This window comes from Paramormyrops kingsleyae, chromosome 8 (assembly GCF_048594095.1).
Source record: "Paramormyrops kingsleyae isolate MSU_618 chromosome 8, PKINGS_0.4, whole genome shotgun sequence".
NCBI lineage: Eukaryota > Metazoa > Chordata > Actinopteri > Osteoglossiformes > Mormyridae > Paramormyrops > Paramormyrops kingsleyae.
The window spans coordinates 29,516,590-29,532,838 of NC_132804.1; the positions used below are offsets into that span (position 1 = coordinate 29,516,590).

At 47.2% G+C, this 16,249-nt stretch overlaps 2 protein-coding genes across 9 annotated transcripts in view; one reads left to right on the plus strand and one right to left on the minus strand.

The window, feature by feature from the left end:
• The window catches only part of ppfia4 (PTPRF interacting protein alpha 4), an 81,863-nt gene extending 71,594 nt beyond the window's left edge, over positions 1–10,269 (minus strand). For 4 of the 8 annotated variants that reach the window (XM_072715633.1, XM_072715631.1, XM_072715637.1 and 1 more), the window contains exon 1: positions 9,366–10,269. In XM_072715633.1, coding sequence (XP_072571734.1) covers positions 9,366–9,614 — 249 coding nt within the window. In that variant the 5' untranslated portion in view covers positions 9,615–10,269. The remainder of the gene's footprint in view (positions 1–9,365) is intronic. The other 4 variants (XM_072715636.1, XM_072715635.1, XM_072715634.1 and 1 more) reach the window with 3 other exon arrangements.
• An 850-nt stretch (positions 10,270–11,119) lies between these two features.
• Positions 11,120–15,390, plus strand: tmem183a (transmembrane protein 183A). The gene is made up of 8 exons (XM_023832358.2): positions 11,120–11,342; positions 11,543–11,632; positions 12,095–12,262; positions 12,419–12,578; positions 13,060–13,240; positions 13,349–13,429; positions 13,766–13,921; positions 14,056–15,390. The coding sequence occupies exons 1-8, from the start codon at positions 11,264–11,266 to the stop codon at positions 14,239–14,241; spliced, it is 1,101 nt and encodes a 366-aa protein (XP_023688126.1). The 5' UTR covers positions 11,120–11,263; the 3' UTR covers positions 14,242–15,390.
• The last annotated feature ends 859 nt before the right edge of the window (positions 15,391–16,249 follow it).

The window sequence follows — 16,249 nt, forward strand, 5'->3', positions numbered from 1 at the left end:
TCCAGGAGGGTTATCATTGCTCGTGTTTGACAAGATGGGGGGGGGGGGGCTGGGGAAAGCTATGAAGGGTACAAAAGGTGAGACTGGAACAGCAATCTCCCTAAGCATTCCTAATACCTCGTATTATTAACATGCATTTCTGATAATAGTGTAATTATTAAAAGCAAACTGAACCAGTTCAGGATGAACCCATGACAAAATATCTATTGGCCATCTGAATGAACATCCCCTGGCAGGCTGTCCAGCCAGAAACGTTCCCTCAGTTTATAGTAGTCTGACTCAAACTACATTATCCCTTTAAAAAAAGGACCCACTGTAAACTGGCAGCAAACAAGGCTGGCTGAGCAAACTGTGCTTCCTGTACCCAGAGCTGAGCTGAAAAAACACCTTCAACCATCTAGTCTAAGCGAGAACTTTACTGTAGGTCAGGCTGCAGAGCTGTATGCCAGTGCTATGTTCCTAAGTGGGATCTGTCTCCGAGGCCTAATTAGCACAGAGCAGCTCATATATAACAGGCAGCTTTCAGAGCCGGTGAGAAATGCTACACTTTGACTACTTCATAATATGGCCACAACATCCGGGAACGACAAATTCTCTGAATTATCCCACAGTGGCAGTTTATTAATATGCTATATTCAGCATCAGAAGCCGCTAGTTAAAATCATTTAGATCCTATCAGACGCTCATCCCTTAGATTGTCTTCCGGTATGGGATTTCATTGCTGAAATAAAGATAAACGGGGCCTTTCAGGTAAATGGCCATGAGAGGTGTTCAGGTGACCGCCTGGCCAGAACACAGTAAAAAAGAAACGGGCCTCCTATGGAATTCTGGGATTGTAGTCATTATTCTTTCAAAATGCCGGGTGACACCAGCAGCTCAGCTGTGACCTTTTGTGGGACGTTAAGACCCGCTCCTCAAAATGCTAGACCACCCACCTCACCCCCTAACATAACGTTCAGCCCCTGTCACGTCCCAAGAGGAGCTGTCAGGGATTCATGTGTAGCTGAGATCACCACGCGGCCGCCATCTTCACCTCGGAAGCACCGCCGCACAATTCCTCTGACACCGGCAAGCGAGATTAACCCCTCCCGCCCGAAAACGGAGCACCTAATGTACTTGTCATTTACTGACGAGCTTCCAGGCTACTGTGGGAATCAACTGGGCCCGACTTTGCGAAAGTGCAGCAGCAGGGCTGTGAGAGCAAGGCCTTCGGAGGACATCAGGATTTCCTAAGCGATTCCACGCATTACAAACGTGAGCGCGACACATCTGAGGATTGCCGGTTCAGGGGATACGTGCTCCTGGCACATCTAAGTGCACAAAAGACTGCATACAGAAGCTGTTCACACGCCTGAGACTTTCTCTTTATTGGTTTAAGTCTACCCCCCCCCCCCATACACCTGTGAAGCGGTACTAAGGCCAGTGATAGCGTTTGCCACCATCAAACCATGCACTTACATGGGGCCCTTCAGGTCTGTGGGCTCCCTGCTGGCCGCAAACAGTACTACACTAAATATTAAATAAGCAGCATGTTCTGGTAACCAGTTAGGTCATCTGGTTCTACTCATTAGCTATGTATGTAGTATGCATAGTGGGGCCCCTTAAACAATAAACCCACCCCTGGCTGCAGTATGTGTGCACGCGGGCACACACACACACACACACACACACACCCGCTCACACTTGTAGGGTAAACATATCCTTATAGGGACCGCTCATTCATTTCAATGGGAAAAATGCTAACGCTAACTATGACAACCTTAACCCCTACCCTGCCCTAACTATAACCATAAGTAACCTAACAAAATACAAGAGTTTTTGCATTTTTAGTTTTTTCATAGCAGTCACCGATTTTTATAAAATAGAGTTTTCCCTTATGGGGATCAGGAAACCGGTCCCCATAAGGGAAAAAAAAACGGATATTTATCACGTTATGGGGACATTATGTCCCCATAAGGATAGGTAAACCCGCTCGCACACACACACACACACACACACACGCAAACATGCGCACTTACAAACACACACACACGCACACACACACATACTCACACACAGAAACATGCGCACGTACACACACAAACACACACACACACACACACACGCAAACATGCACACGTACAAACACACACACACGCACACACACACATACACACACAGAAACATGTGCACGTACACACACAAACACAAACACACACACACCTGTCTAAACAGCCTGTCAATATATATTTTGACAGCGAAATGGATGTTGGGGCATCCAAGGGCGCACACACTCAGCACACGTGTGGGGGCTGAATTAACTGAAGGTAGGTGGGGGTGGGCAGGTGTGGGGGGGCCCAGAGTGGCCAGATTTACCAAACAGCTGGTCAAACGAGCGGGGCGTTTGACACCTGTGCCGCCTTGGGGCTGGCGTGCCATGCTATTTCGGAAACGGGGCGTCGAACAGCCGCCACATGATCTCCGACAAGTGTATCCTTCCCCTGTGATGTCACGCTGTAACCCTGGAAACCGCACGGGCCTGCAGGACACATGCAATCAAGCAGCTTAAACAATTTCTGACACTAAAATAAACGTACAACAGCAATGGATGCTACAGTGCAGAAAGCAACAAAGTGCTGAGAAATGAAGCCCAGTAGGAAATGCTAGGAGGCACAGGGTGGGGGGGTTATAATTAGGGTCTGTCAAACTTAAGCCTCTGAGTTAAAGGGGAGGGGGCGGGAAGGCCTTCGCACGGCAAATGTGTCACGCGATTTCAGGGCTACGTGGCATTAGCACGCTATGATCGATAGCAGCTTGGGAGGTTTAACAGCTTAACTTGTCAGACGGGATGTCAAACAGCAGAAAGGTGACCTTTGACCCGCCATTACAGAGCAAAATTCATCCCAATAAACTTAACTTCACGTTTTCCGTCGCAATTCGCGCTATAAGACTTTTATTTTATTTAAGACGTTTCACTGCTTTGCCAGGCCATGGTACCAGAACAAGCCAGAAGGGAAAGGCAGAAACGAGGCACGATGTCATCTCAGGTGCTCCCGTGGCCCCTCCCCCTACAAGCCTGGCAGAAGGAAACCGCCGCTATCGATCACGTTCATCTATCACGGACGGCGCGGCCCCTGAAGGCGAAGTAGTGCTGAGTGGTGCAGAAACGGAGAGGGGAGCGGAAGGGGCGCGTCCCTCCAGAGGACACCTCTGTGTCACTCCAAGGAAAGCGATGCCAGCCCACGAGTGCTATGTGAAACGCCAAAGAGCACTCCTCTTACTTTCCTGGCGTCCGGGATGCCGCGGGACTCGCGGGTTGCAAACCCATGATATACTGGTGAGGTGAAGCTTTACAATCAGATGGGATGTCAAACAGCACCAGATCTCAAAGGGGAGAAATTCTGAAACACTGATGCATCATAAATTATTAATCACATTGATAACTGAGGGAGGAACTGCTAGAATATTCATAGAGACCTCTGCGCCACAGCACAAAAGGGCACAAATATTGAGTATTAGTCTGACAGCAGGATCTGGAGAGCAAATTGCCCCCCCATCCTCCTCCTGGGGTAGCTATAAACAAACAAAGCACTAAGGTCTTTGGGGGGTGGGGGGTGGGGGCAGGGGGTTGGAAAGCCGGGTTCTGGTTACGATCAGAGTTGCGGCAGCAAAAGACAGTGGGACTGGGGGTAAGTTAATAATTTTTTGACAAGAACAAACTCTATGTCATTGCAGGGCTTTAGATAACAGACGCCGACTTTTCAGCTGTATACATGCCTTACCTACACCCACAATTCGATAAGGAGATTAGTAATATGTGTAAAATATTAATGAGAGGCGTATTGTGATGTGAAAACTTAGTAATCTGTATTAATTCAGTGTATCCTTAAGTTTATTCAATTCAGTTAGCAGAGCACGTCACACGTGACTGTTCTGGTAAATCATGGAAGCGATAAGCACTGACGTCAGGAAAGAAACAGCTCAGGAACCACAACATCTTTTAGAGGCGAAGTCGTGGATAAACAAGGTTAAGAGACGTTGGTGGGTTTTTCAGTAAATATAGTTTTCATTTTTATTTCAGTTCACAAATTATTACTATTTTTTAAAATCTAGACTCGTTTCAAGTTTAGTTAGGATAACAACACTAGCCCCACCAAGCCCAACGTGCACGCACACCGGCACCGTCAATCAATGCAGAATAAGCTCAGATTGATTCTTAAACATTTTCTCAAGCACTTATTCAATGGAAATTTTAAGGTAATGGGCAGACAACTTCATGGCTTGAAGAATGAATGAAGAATGAATGTATTTAGCAGCTACAACGACAAAAGGTATTATAAAGCTCCCAGTACTAATGGTCATTTAACAAACGTGAATAGACAACTTACGGTGACTTATCTCATTTAATGTAGCACACTGGAACAGAATCAGTGACTCCAGGTCTGTCTTTTGACATAACCTTGGCTGATGATCTGAATGTCCTTTATCGTGGAAAGCCCCTCCCCCCCATCACCAAGGCCAGAGTACAGCCCCCATCTCCTTCGCGGTGCTTGGAATTGCACAGGAGGGGCAGCCTGTAATCATCCAAACATCCACATCTTAATTAGCACAGCCTTTAAGGAAGGCTACACCCACGTGTGACATTGCTGTGTGTCAAAGAAAAACGCCTCTCGGTGTTTGGGAGGTACATGCTCGGGACAACCAACGCTACCCTTAGCAGCTCTTCATGAGGATCTAGGACTGTAGGGAGAGGCGAGTGAGGAACATGGGGTACTAGGACCATAGGGGCGCAGGCAAGGCATGCAAGGAACTTAGGAGGCACTAGGACCCACAGGCCTCTGGGTGGAGCAAGTGAGGGACTGAGGGGGACATTAGGACCCATAGGCCGCCAGGAGAGACAGGAAATTGTCAGGAAATTGAGGGGACCTTCAGGCCCCCAGGTGAGGCAAGTAAGGGTATAAGGTGTACTAGTATCAGGTGAGCCAATTGAGAACCTCTCAGGCACTAGGATCCACGTGCCACGGGCAAGGCAATTAAAGAACTGGGGGGACACTATGACCTGTTGGGTCTTGGGGCAAGGGCAGCAGTGAGGGAGCACTATAACCCACAGGACACCAGGCGAGGCAATCAAAGACCTTTGGAGCACTACGACCTGAGGGCCGTGGGCAACGCAAATAACAACAGGGGGGCACTAAGATCCACAGGCCGCTTGGTGAGGCAAAAGAGGACCTTGGGGAAGCTGGGCAAGGCAAGCAAAGAACTATGAAAGGTGGTAGGACCCACAAGCCACAAGGCGAGGCAAGCAAGAAACTATGGGGGCACTAGGACCTGCAGCCTGCCAGGTGAAGAATGTGAGAAACGGGGTGGGCTCTAAGACCTGGCAGCTGCCACCCGAGGCAAGTCAGGAACTTGAGGGCACTAGGAACCATGGGATGCCCAGTGAGGTAAGTGAGGAACAAAGGGAGGGGCACTAGGACCCGGGGGCTGCCAAGCGAGACAAGTCAGGCACTTGGGGGCATCAGGAACCATAGGGCTGCCCAATGAGGTACATGAAAACAAGGTAGGGGCACTAGGACCTGGAGGCTGCTGGGCAAGGCAAGTGTGGACAAGGGAGGGCAATAGGACCAGCAGGCAGTTGAGCCACTTCTGAGTACTGATTTTCACTTTTATATTTTTGGCATGAAATTTTCGATTTTCACTAGAACCAATGAGCCACAGGGTGAAGCAGGGTGAACTAGGTGGGCACTAGGTCCCGCAGGCCAGGTGAGGTACACGAGGAGCAGGAGGGGGCACCAGGACCAGTGGACCACTGGGTGAGGTACCCAAGGAATCTGGGGGACACTAGAACCTGCGGGCTGCCAGACAAGGCTGGCAGACTGTAGGGGTACCAGGACCCGGTAGACAGGGAACTTGGCGGGCACTAGGACCTGCGGACTGCCAGATGAGGCAAGCAAGTAGAAGGTGGAGCACTATGACATGCGGGCAGTTGGGCCACTTCCGAGTGCTGATTTTCACTTCTACATTTATGGCATGAAATTTTCAACTTTGCATTTAGAGCACCTTCGTTGATAAAAACAAATCCACCGTAATTCATGTGGGATTTAACAGAAAGTCTCTCTAAGCCTAAGCCTAAGCCTAACCCTAAGTGTCCCATCTTCCTGGCAGGGGACAGGCAACGTCTGTCATTCTGCTCTAAGTTACCTGGGGCTGCAGCCACGTTCACTCATGCATGCCTCCAAGATCGGCCCCGTCTGTGGCACTACCCTTTTTTGCAGAGAACTGTTTAAAGACATGGTACAAAAATTGGTACCTTTAGGTAACGCCACACAAAAAAGGCTCAAATAAGAATCTTGGAAGAAATGTGAAGAAAAACGATCAACTCCGGCACACTTCACAGCAGGCAGAGACATGGTAGATCACTGCTACATCCCTCTAATTAAATCCCATCATTAAAAGCCCTTCTGCTTTGCATTATTTAAAACGCATGCCAGGATACTGGCTGCACCTCTGAGTTTCACCCACTCTGCTCATCTGCCCCACCGCCAGCTCCAAAAGAAGCCGGGGGAACAAACAGACCACTGGTGCCTCTACGAGGGACCTACTCCAGATGATATCTACACCCAAGGGGGGTGGAGGCGGGAACCTCAGACTTCAAGGGCTACAGGAAATAGCTCTCAATTAGCGACTGACACGCACCTATGGCCGCCGATGAGATTTACAGCCCAAAAATAAATTACTGCTGCCACATGCATGAGCTTGGAAATTAAATGGAAATGTAATCCCAGCAGCCCTTGAGAACTGGAAGCTGATGGTCGAGTTTGTGAGGGCTTTATTTTGACCCTAATGTGTTCAACAAGACGCGAGTACCCAGCATATTACACATTTGTCAACAAGCTCTCGTTTTCTGGACGAAGGAAGCGTGGACCTCTGCCATATTCCACGTTAATTAACGTGCTTATTGCCGCATGTAGCCTGGAGTTCTGAAGCCTTCCCAGAGAGACCAGTGTCTGGCTTAAGCGTGTTCATGGGAGCCGACAGTTCTGGGTCACAGTCATGAGAATTCAACACGCTACTAGAGGCACGTGAAGACCGGCATTCCGCTGGCGTTCTCCCGCCCGGAGGAGACACCTCGCTTAGGAGCATTAATCATCGCCCCGTGTTAAGCTTCACCGTCAAACAGGCCTTTTTGCTAAAGCGGGCGATTAAAGAGAGGGAAGTTGTGTCAGCCATCAAAGATGGAGCGCGGGGCATGGTGCACCTGTTAGCGTGACGGGATCAGACACCTATGCAGGCTGAGGCGAGCGAGCTGCACATTTCCGGTTGGTATCGATGTTAGAACAATCGAAGAACATGGAGGGTCACATCGCCTTGCCATCTGTTCTGACAGACTCTTGAATTTGCACGTCTCCATTTCGACTCGTCATCTCTGTAAACCTCGTTTAATAAGGCTTTTTTTTCGGTTCAGAGCCGTTCCCAGCCATCTGTGGCCTTTAGCCTGTTTAGGCTGTGCTGCATTAGCTGGGGTGCCTCGAAAAGGTGACAGCTGACACTTTCTCGGTGAGAAGCTCCCGTTTAACCCTGAAGGGAGGTTCTGCAGCTTGCCATTTTGTCGCTGCACCCCCAGGGACTATCAGGCTTGCCTTCCTAAGCACAAGCTACAGTGTCTTGCTTCACTACAGCCTGATGGCTTCTAGTAACCAAATCGCTAATCCTTTCTTACTCGAGAGATGGCGTGCACTGTTGTGAGACACCCAGAATCGTACTCTTCTGCAGAAAAATAAACAGATAACATGCGAAACTGTAATTTCACCCATATGAGGCTGAGCACCTCGCCTTTACCTGGGCTTCTTTTCTCACTGCTAGTGAAGTTCACATTCAGCCGTGAGCCGTGGTAACACATGTGCGTTGCCAAGGAGATACCACCATGGGGAACCTCGTCGCCCAAAGGCGTCACAATTAACAGCTCGAGACGCCCGCAGGCATGACACCTGGCCGGCAAGCATGGGGGTGTCTGATGTCTTCCAGGCGAAGGTGACCTGGAGGGGATCACAGGACCTGGAGGATCAGTGAAGCACAATCCAGAGCTTTAATCAGCCGTCATCCTTGCCCCAAAGCCCCCCCACAAACAGGTGGCAGGGCAACACCCGAGAGCTTCCACAAAGATTCAGAAAGATGGCATCCACTGTGCCGGACGTCCCTTAATGTTTCTCTCACAACTGTCGCTCTTTATTGTCTGCTTTAGTCATTTTAGATCATTCTCATGTTTTAAATGTACAAGGGTCGTCCAACGCTACCGTAATGTCTATTTGTGTTTTGTGATCAATTTGCATTTACTGGTGGCCCGCAGGGCATGCAGAGTAAGATTTTCATTGCATAGTTGAGTGTTGACTGTGTTTATGATAATAAAATCTTGAACCTTGAATCGTCCATACAGTGTGTCGCACAGAAATATCTAAACCCCTTTACCACTCACGCATGGTACATCCCAAATGAAATGCTCACTTCTTCTACATAAAGGGGCCATCCCGAGGTACTACCAAAAATAACACAGCAGGGGGATCTCTATTATCCATGGCCATCTCCGTGTAAAACAGACAGGGCCTCTTCAAGTCCCACAAGGGAGGAGTGCCTTTAGCAGCTGTGAAGAGCCAGGGCGAGATCATTCATACGATGTGGGCTCCATGGGCCTCGTGACGTCAGGAAGCATGATCAGCAAGAATTTCCAAGACCTCCGCTGCGAAGTAAGCCAGATGCTAATGGGGATGTCAAGAGAGTCCAGAAGCATATAGCGTGAGCAAAGTTGACTACAACTGCAAGAGACAGACGCAAGTACAAGGACCCAAGTACCTTCAGTTTCAGTGCTGGACCATCTCGTTTAGAAACATGGCAACTTCCACCCAAGTTCACAATCCATCATTTCATCATTAAAGAAAATTCAACACAACCCAAATGACCACAGATTCTTCCAGGTGACTCCTGGAAATTAATACACCAGCAAAAAATTAATTAGCATGCATACATGAATATACATACCAGTGACTTGACTTTAGAAAAAGAACAATAATATAAAAACTTAATTTAGAATTTATTAATTTATTGCTACTCAAACGTTTTAATCCCCAGACACTACCCTTTCCATATCTAACTACTGTTACTGTAGTTACACTGAGCCACAGGTTATATTAGAAATATCACGTTTAGATGTGTTAAATATTGTATCTTCCCAGTGGCAGTATATATTTTATCACTGAGAACAGAAAAAAATCGAAACTTTATGTATATAAATTGTCTCCAAACAAAAATTAACGACCCTGCGAGGGTAGCCGATAATACGGTGCCATTAATCAGGAGCGGCTCTCCAAAGCGGTCGGAGCAGAGCAGCTCACCTGCGGTAGAGCCGAGTTGATCTGCCTCTGAAGGATGTCCCTTTCGTGCAGGGCGTCCTGCAGCTTCGTCTGCGACTGGATCAAGGTCTCCTGGGTCTCCCGTAGCGACTCCAAGAGCTTGTCCCTCTCGTCCAGCATGTTGACCATGAGCTGCTCAAAATTGGCGTCCGGGTCCGAGCCGTTCTGGGAGCCCCCCTGGGAGCTCATGGCGTCCCCCTCGTTGATGGTGGGCATCACCTCGCACATCATTCTGGAAAACGTCCAGATCGCGCAGGATGAAGCTTTACCGGAGGTACAAAACTCTCTAATCCATTAACGCTGCCCATCCGAGAAAAAAACTTCCCCTGGGGTGCCGTGCAATTTGCATCAAAGCATCGCTCCCGCAATCAGCGCCGATCGAGGCGTTCAGTGCTGTGAAAATGACTCTTAATTCCTCCGGATCCGGTGCAGGGACTCCTGTTTTAGCGAACCCACCCGCCCAGCGCTTCGCTCCTCCGCTCATTTGTAACTAGAAACTGAACTGATTGATGTGGGTTTATCAGTCAAGGAGCGGAGGATGCAGCCAAGCCTCCCGAAAACAGCATTTTCCAGGTTTGGGTGCTCCGATCTCCGGATCTTCCTCCAGAAAACACCCACCAGTTGCAATTAAGGCGCCTGTTAATAGAACGGTGAAATGCAATCTTATTTTATGAATATTTTTTGCGGCGAACTCTCTAAATCCATCTGCCAGCCCTCCTTCCCATGCCGAAAACTACACTCCTCCCTCGCTTCACGATCTCGTTTTGGCCGCTGTCACCGGCGCTTACGAAATCAGCGACTCTGCTGCATACAATGACACCATCTACTGCGCTTGGTTCACCGGTGTGGCCCGGACACGACACGCCGCCCGGCTGCCTGCTATCCGGAGCACGCCACGCACGCGGCCGGGACGCGCGCAAGGGACGCGGGAACGAGCACGCGGACAGTGGTGAGAGTGCACGGCGAGAGTCCCCGCATCAGCACCACACGCAAGCATAACTGTGGAGCACAGTCATCACAGACTGCGAACCGGACGCAGCGCTCCCTGGCGGTAAATGATTTTAAATAAAAAAATAATCAATAAAATCGGCAGCTGTTAAAACTAGACTAATACGGGCGCGCCTAGAATAACCTCCACAGGCCAACAGTTACACAGAGACTCACTACGACGTTTTGCGATCTTTGCGAAATAAAAGCTAATACAAAGGATGGGGATAACAGAAGGCAGCGCTGTATTATTTTATAGTAAATGTATTTGAAATTATATATATATAATATATATAATTATATATATATATATATATGCGCGCGCGTGAGAGTCTGAGGGGGTGAATGTCACGCCAGATGCGTGAGAGTTGGCAACTCTAATGTTAATTGAATAAATGTAGCTTGTATTACGGGCGCATGACTTGTTAGATATTTTATTCCAACATATATATTCTCTCCTTGATTCTTAAGGAAACTGAAGTCAGTAAAATTGAAAGTAATGCAGATAATGGATGCTTTGTTACAAACATTATCCCAAAATCATAAATTAAACATTAGTGTGCTTTCTTCAAAATCGTAAAGCCAAATTGGCTACTTACGAGCCAAAAGGCATTTCTAAAAATAAAACCATTCATACATTTCAGGAAGTCTAAATAAGTGACGGTTTTCATTATTTGCCTAATTTGTCTAATAAGATTTGGCTGCTCTCGAAGTGACGTAATGCGATGGGGAAATCTCGCGAGATCTGACACGAGGTCTCAGCGTCAGTTCCATGATGGCTGAAGATCCCGGAGGAGCCTATTTCAATCTCTCATTTATTTCTTTTCGTTTCAGCTTATCTCTGCTTGTCTTTGAGACATGGCAGGAACCGCGGTCACGATAAGCGGACGTAGATGCCCACTGCCGTCATGCCCAAGAAAGGGAACCGAAAACGGCTGAAATTCAGACCCGAGGATGTTTGCTCGGAATCAGGTATGAGTTAGCATGCTAGCCGGCTAATTGGTCGGCCGGTACTATTTCGCTGAAGGACACGCCCTCTTCATTAAAGCAGTTCGTCTCCTAATACATTTTTAATTTTTTTGTGGGTTTATTTTTGTGTATGGAGTTTATATATGTTTTATAGCTTATGTTACATACAAAGTTAGATGCAAACGGTTTTGGTTCTCTTGCAGTTACTGTGTCCGACTATGCCAATTCCGACCCAGCCATTGTAAAGTCCGGAAGAGTGAAAAAAGCTGTTGCTAACGCAATTGAAAAAGAAGGTAACGATTAAACGAGTCATTTATTTATTTTGCTGGCGACTAGTTGTATTAAGAAGGTAAATTGAACCAAACAAAAGTAATAAGCTGGCGACTCTGTGTTGTACTAGGTTAGTGTACCTTATGTTAGTTGTAATAGGCTGACTTTCATTTCCAGGGCATAGTTACGGAAATATTAGTTTAGAATCAGCTTTGTCACTACACAATGTACATGTACTCAGACAGTGAAATGCACTTTGACATTAAATCATCAAATGCAAAATAGCCCAAAAGCACTAGAAATAGCTCTAGAATATATACATACCTGTCGAAAAAATAATGTACAGTGATGTTTGTGTGTGTGTATATTTTAAATTTATATATTTAAATATATAATATATTTGTATATTTACACTTTAAATCTGATTATTAAAAGCTAGATTTCTGTCCCTGTCATGTAACCCCTGCTATTTTCTAACTCCGCAGTGAAATTGCTTTGTGGGCTTGAAGCGTCCCAGGGCCCCGTGCGTGAGGTGTTATCATCCGTGGTCAGTGTCAGCTGCCAGCCCTGTGATAGCAGTGAGGAGGCGGAGCCGGAGGATGGGGCCGGCGACATTAAGAGGACGCGCAAAAAGAAGAACAAGAGACTGAAAGGCAAGCTCAAAAGTGTGCCCTGCATCGGTGCTTGCTTTTTAATACCTAATGTTGATCTGGGTACCATAAGCCAAGATCGGCCTCTTAGATGGTGATTAAGTCCCGGAGACTGTTCTGCACTGCCCATTTTGAGAACCGATCTCTGTACACTAACAGAGAGCCAGCGATGTAGCGAAGGACGAGAGTATCCCATCGACATCTGGCTGTTACTGGCATCATACATCCGTCCAGAGGATATCTGCACTTTTGCTTTGATCTGCAGGAATGCTTGGACTGTGACTTGCACTGCTGCCTTCTGGACCAGATTATACCGGAGGTGAGAGAGCCAGGGGGCTTTTCTTTTGCAGCCATCCAGGTCTCGTGCAGGGGTCCCTACCAACAGCTGAACAAATGATTAATGCCCTGCGGTTGCTTTGAACACTGTCAGTGGTGCCCTGTAGGTGCAGTTTGTCGCGCTTAGGAACTTGATTCATGAAATGGGTGATTCTTAAATTGAGATCATAGTGTTTGCCGTGAGTGTCACATTTATTATCACATTTTGCTTTGCAGGAAAGTTCTCTTGCAGTTACCATGTACTTTTTAAAATGTTTGCACTACATTTACTTTGTTTGCACTATGCATACGGTCTTAGTACCTTGGGTGTTTGGCACGAGATATATATATATATATATATATATGTGTGTGTGTGTGTGTGTGTGTGTGTGTGTGTGTGTGTGTGTGTGTGTGTGTATGTATGTATGTGTGAGATATACTTTTATATATATAAAAGCGCTGGTCTCGCCTTTCCCATCCGTCAGGCACTACACCCTGGACGTGCAGCTGCCCTCCCGCCTGCAGCCAGACTCCATCGGGAGGATGCGCTGCCTCCGTGCTTGCGTGATCCGCTCCCTCTTCCACATGTATGAGCCCTTCAGCTCCCGCGTGTCTGCCTGCCCCTCCCTCCCTGAGTCCACCCCCACCACACTCCTCAGTTCCAAGGTGGGCCTGGAAGTCAGCTTTTGTTTTTAAAGCCTGAAAGCTATTTTGGTACTGTGTAATTTAATAAAAATTACCATATTTTTATCTCTTCTCCCCCAATTCTTTTAGTGTTTGCTATTTTGGATAAAGAAGATTGTTGGAAATAGACCAGAACCAATGTGGGAATTTAATTTCAAGTTTCAGAAAAAGGTGGGTAATTCAGGTGTGACCTGGCAGAGTATTGAATGCACTTGGGTGTCCGTAAGGAGTTCTCGCCATATTTGCACAGCTTTTCCCTGGCTGTTCAGGTTTTTTCCTGCAGTTCAGAGACATAGTTCAGTTATTTGGGATCTATAGGTCTTTGTGATTGTAACCCTGTGTGTGTGTGTGTGTGCGCGCGCCCGTGCGCGCGCCTGGCCTGAGGGTGAGGCCTTGCCCCCATTCTTCCTGGCATCGGCTCCAAGCTCACTGTGACCCTGTACTGTATGAGTGGTTATGGGAGATGCTTTAAATGGATGGAAGTCGTAATGATTTTTTGCATTTCAGCCTGCCAAGTGTAAGAATGGCTGCAGGTCGGTGCTTCCACTGCCCAGGCAGTACGCAGAGGTCCACGCCAACCCAGACTCGGACTGCTACCTCCTGCAAGTCACCACGCTCAACTTCATTTTCACCTCTGTTGTCATGGGCATGACACTCTCCCTGGTATGTAAATAGGTTGGAAAGAGGAAAAAAAAAAACTCTGCATCGAAAGCCGTTTGTTCCTTTGCGTAGCCCCTCTACGTGCTGTGAAACTAAATGTCTGCTGAGGCTCTCCTCTCACTTCCTTTTCGTGGTAGTTCACGATCAACGTGAGCACGGACATGAGGCACCACCGCGTGCGCCTGGTCTTCCAGGACTCCCCTGTCCTCCAAGGGAAGAAGCTGCGTGGGGAGCAGGGTGTCCAGGTGGTGCTGGACCCGGTGCACAGTGTGCGTCTCATCGACTGGTGGCACCCACAATACCCCACCTCCACAAGCACCTAAGCCCCCAACCTCCCTTCTGCTAGTTTTACACCACCCTCCTCCCCCCCCCCTCCCACACACACACACACACAAACGTGATGTAGGATTAAGTCTGCTCCATGCAGAATGCTAAATGTGTTATGTGAAGCATGGCTAAGAATGACTGCGGTTTAGTGTTTAAAGCAAAGCCCCAAGACCCTTAGGAAAATGAGGTCTGTCTGCAGCAAATAGCATTAGAGTTAATGTGGGATGTTAATGTGGGATGCCAAGTCTAGAGCGCCATCTGGCTGCGATGTATAGTTAGATCCAGGAATGCTTGAGACAGGTTTTATAGTAGCGCTATCTATGTTTTATTTTTTTTAGGTTTGCTCCTTAATTATTAGATGTACATTTTGTATTGACTATACTGGGGGGGGGGGATTTGTTTTTGGGAGAGCAGTAAAGGTGGAAATAAAACCACAGTTACTTATGTTTTGTGAGGTACAATGTGCTTTGAATATCCTTGTCAAATAGTGCAGAATGAGGGGTTACTGGGGGCCACAGAAATAATGATTTTACTTTGGAATTAGTGGGTCCATTATTTAATTGCTTTTATTCTCCCAATTCCCTGATTCACAGTGCTGCCATTTGATTGGGAGGACAAGAAAATTGCAGTATCAGAGCTGTAATATGCCCTGAAATTTTCTTTGGTTTTAGGGGTTTTTTTTTCCTTAAAATCATTAGTTCAGTATACTGAAACATTGGGTGGTTTTGATTTAAAAAAGAAATCATGCATGTTGTGTGTATGATGCATATGGGTGCATTCAACAGGTTTTGATCTTGTGGAGTTTGTGCTGAACTCTCCGTTCTGAGTCCATTTGAGTGTTTTCTCCATATGGTGCATTTCTGCTGATTTTTTTTCCATACAGATTGCTGCTCTGTTTCTGCTCTGTTTCTGAGGAAAGCGCAAGTAAAAAGGAAATGCGGTGAATGTTTGACCAGAGTGAGTGATCAGCCCCACCCCCCTGAGTTTCCAGGTCCCTTGCCTTTTATTTTTTTGGCCCTCCAGATTGAATAATTTTGTGTTAAAAGCTGCTTATTTCCCCACTGGTCATAACTGTCCATGTACTTGTGTGATCTTGAAATGTAAGTGTTGTGCACAGAAACACTGAATAAAATTGAAGTCTGTGACATCGCATTGTCTTAGTGGTGAATGAACTGTAGCTTGAACTCTCCACAATTATAAACAGAAGACCTTCTCTGTTAGCGTGGCAGGTCTTTTTTAGTCCCTGCAGGACCATCTTCATGTGTTCCTTGCATACTCTACTCCTGGATACATTTTAACTTGTTTTTAACCCTATCGCTGTAACAGGACATCTTGATTTTGAATGCACGGTGATTGCTGTCGTGCACTTGGGGTGTCCTTCAGGAAAACCGGCTGGGAATTTCCACGATGCCAAGGGCAGTGTAAATAAGTACAGGGAGCCCGAGACGCCCTTACTAAAGGGCGGCCAGGCGGTGGAAGTTTACACTCAGGAGAAGTGTGGCGCAAGCTACTTGTCGTCGACTAAAACAAAAGGGCGGTAAGGATATGAGCACCATCTGTTGTGAAAAAAAGGGGAAGTGTGTCTAATTTAGCTATACAGGCTGTGAGTACGGAGGACTGGCAATTCGTCTGAACCAATAGATATACTGATCACATTATACCTTGTCTGCCACATGTACAGTATATGGGAATTATTTAGCTCCAATGAGTACATGACAGCAGTGTTTTCAGAGTTAATATAATGTGGGTCCTTTTCTGGAGAGTAGGTTTGTTTTCAGCGCTGGTAGGGACCAAATCCCCCCCCCCCCCCCCAAAGAAACACACATGGTACTCCTGCAATATTTGTAAGGACATGTCCATTCCCAAAGCTACATCCTTGTTTATTTTCTAATATACTGTGATACTGTGTATGCACCTTCAGTTAGCCTGAGGCTTTGAGGAGACGTTTGGTAACAGCCCATGGAGGCTTGCCGGTGTTTCTGCTCATTGTGGAGTGTGGTAGGC

Excerpts from the sequence above, each read along its gene's own strand:
- tmem183a (XM_023832358.2), top strand. The coding sequence starts at position 11,264 with ATGCCCACTGCCGTCATGCCCAAGAAAGGGAACCGAAAACGGCTGAAA. Across the intron at positions 13,241-13,348 it reads CCACACTCCTCAGTTCCAAG|TGTTTGCTATTTTGGATAAA; the intron begins GTGGGCCTGGAA and ends CAATTCTTTTAG. Across the intron at positions 13,430-13,765 it reads ATTTCAAGTTTCAGAAAAAG|CCTGCCAAGTGTAAGAATGG; the intron begins GTGGGTAATTCA and ends TTTGCATTTCAG.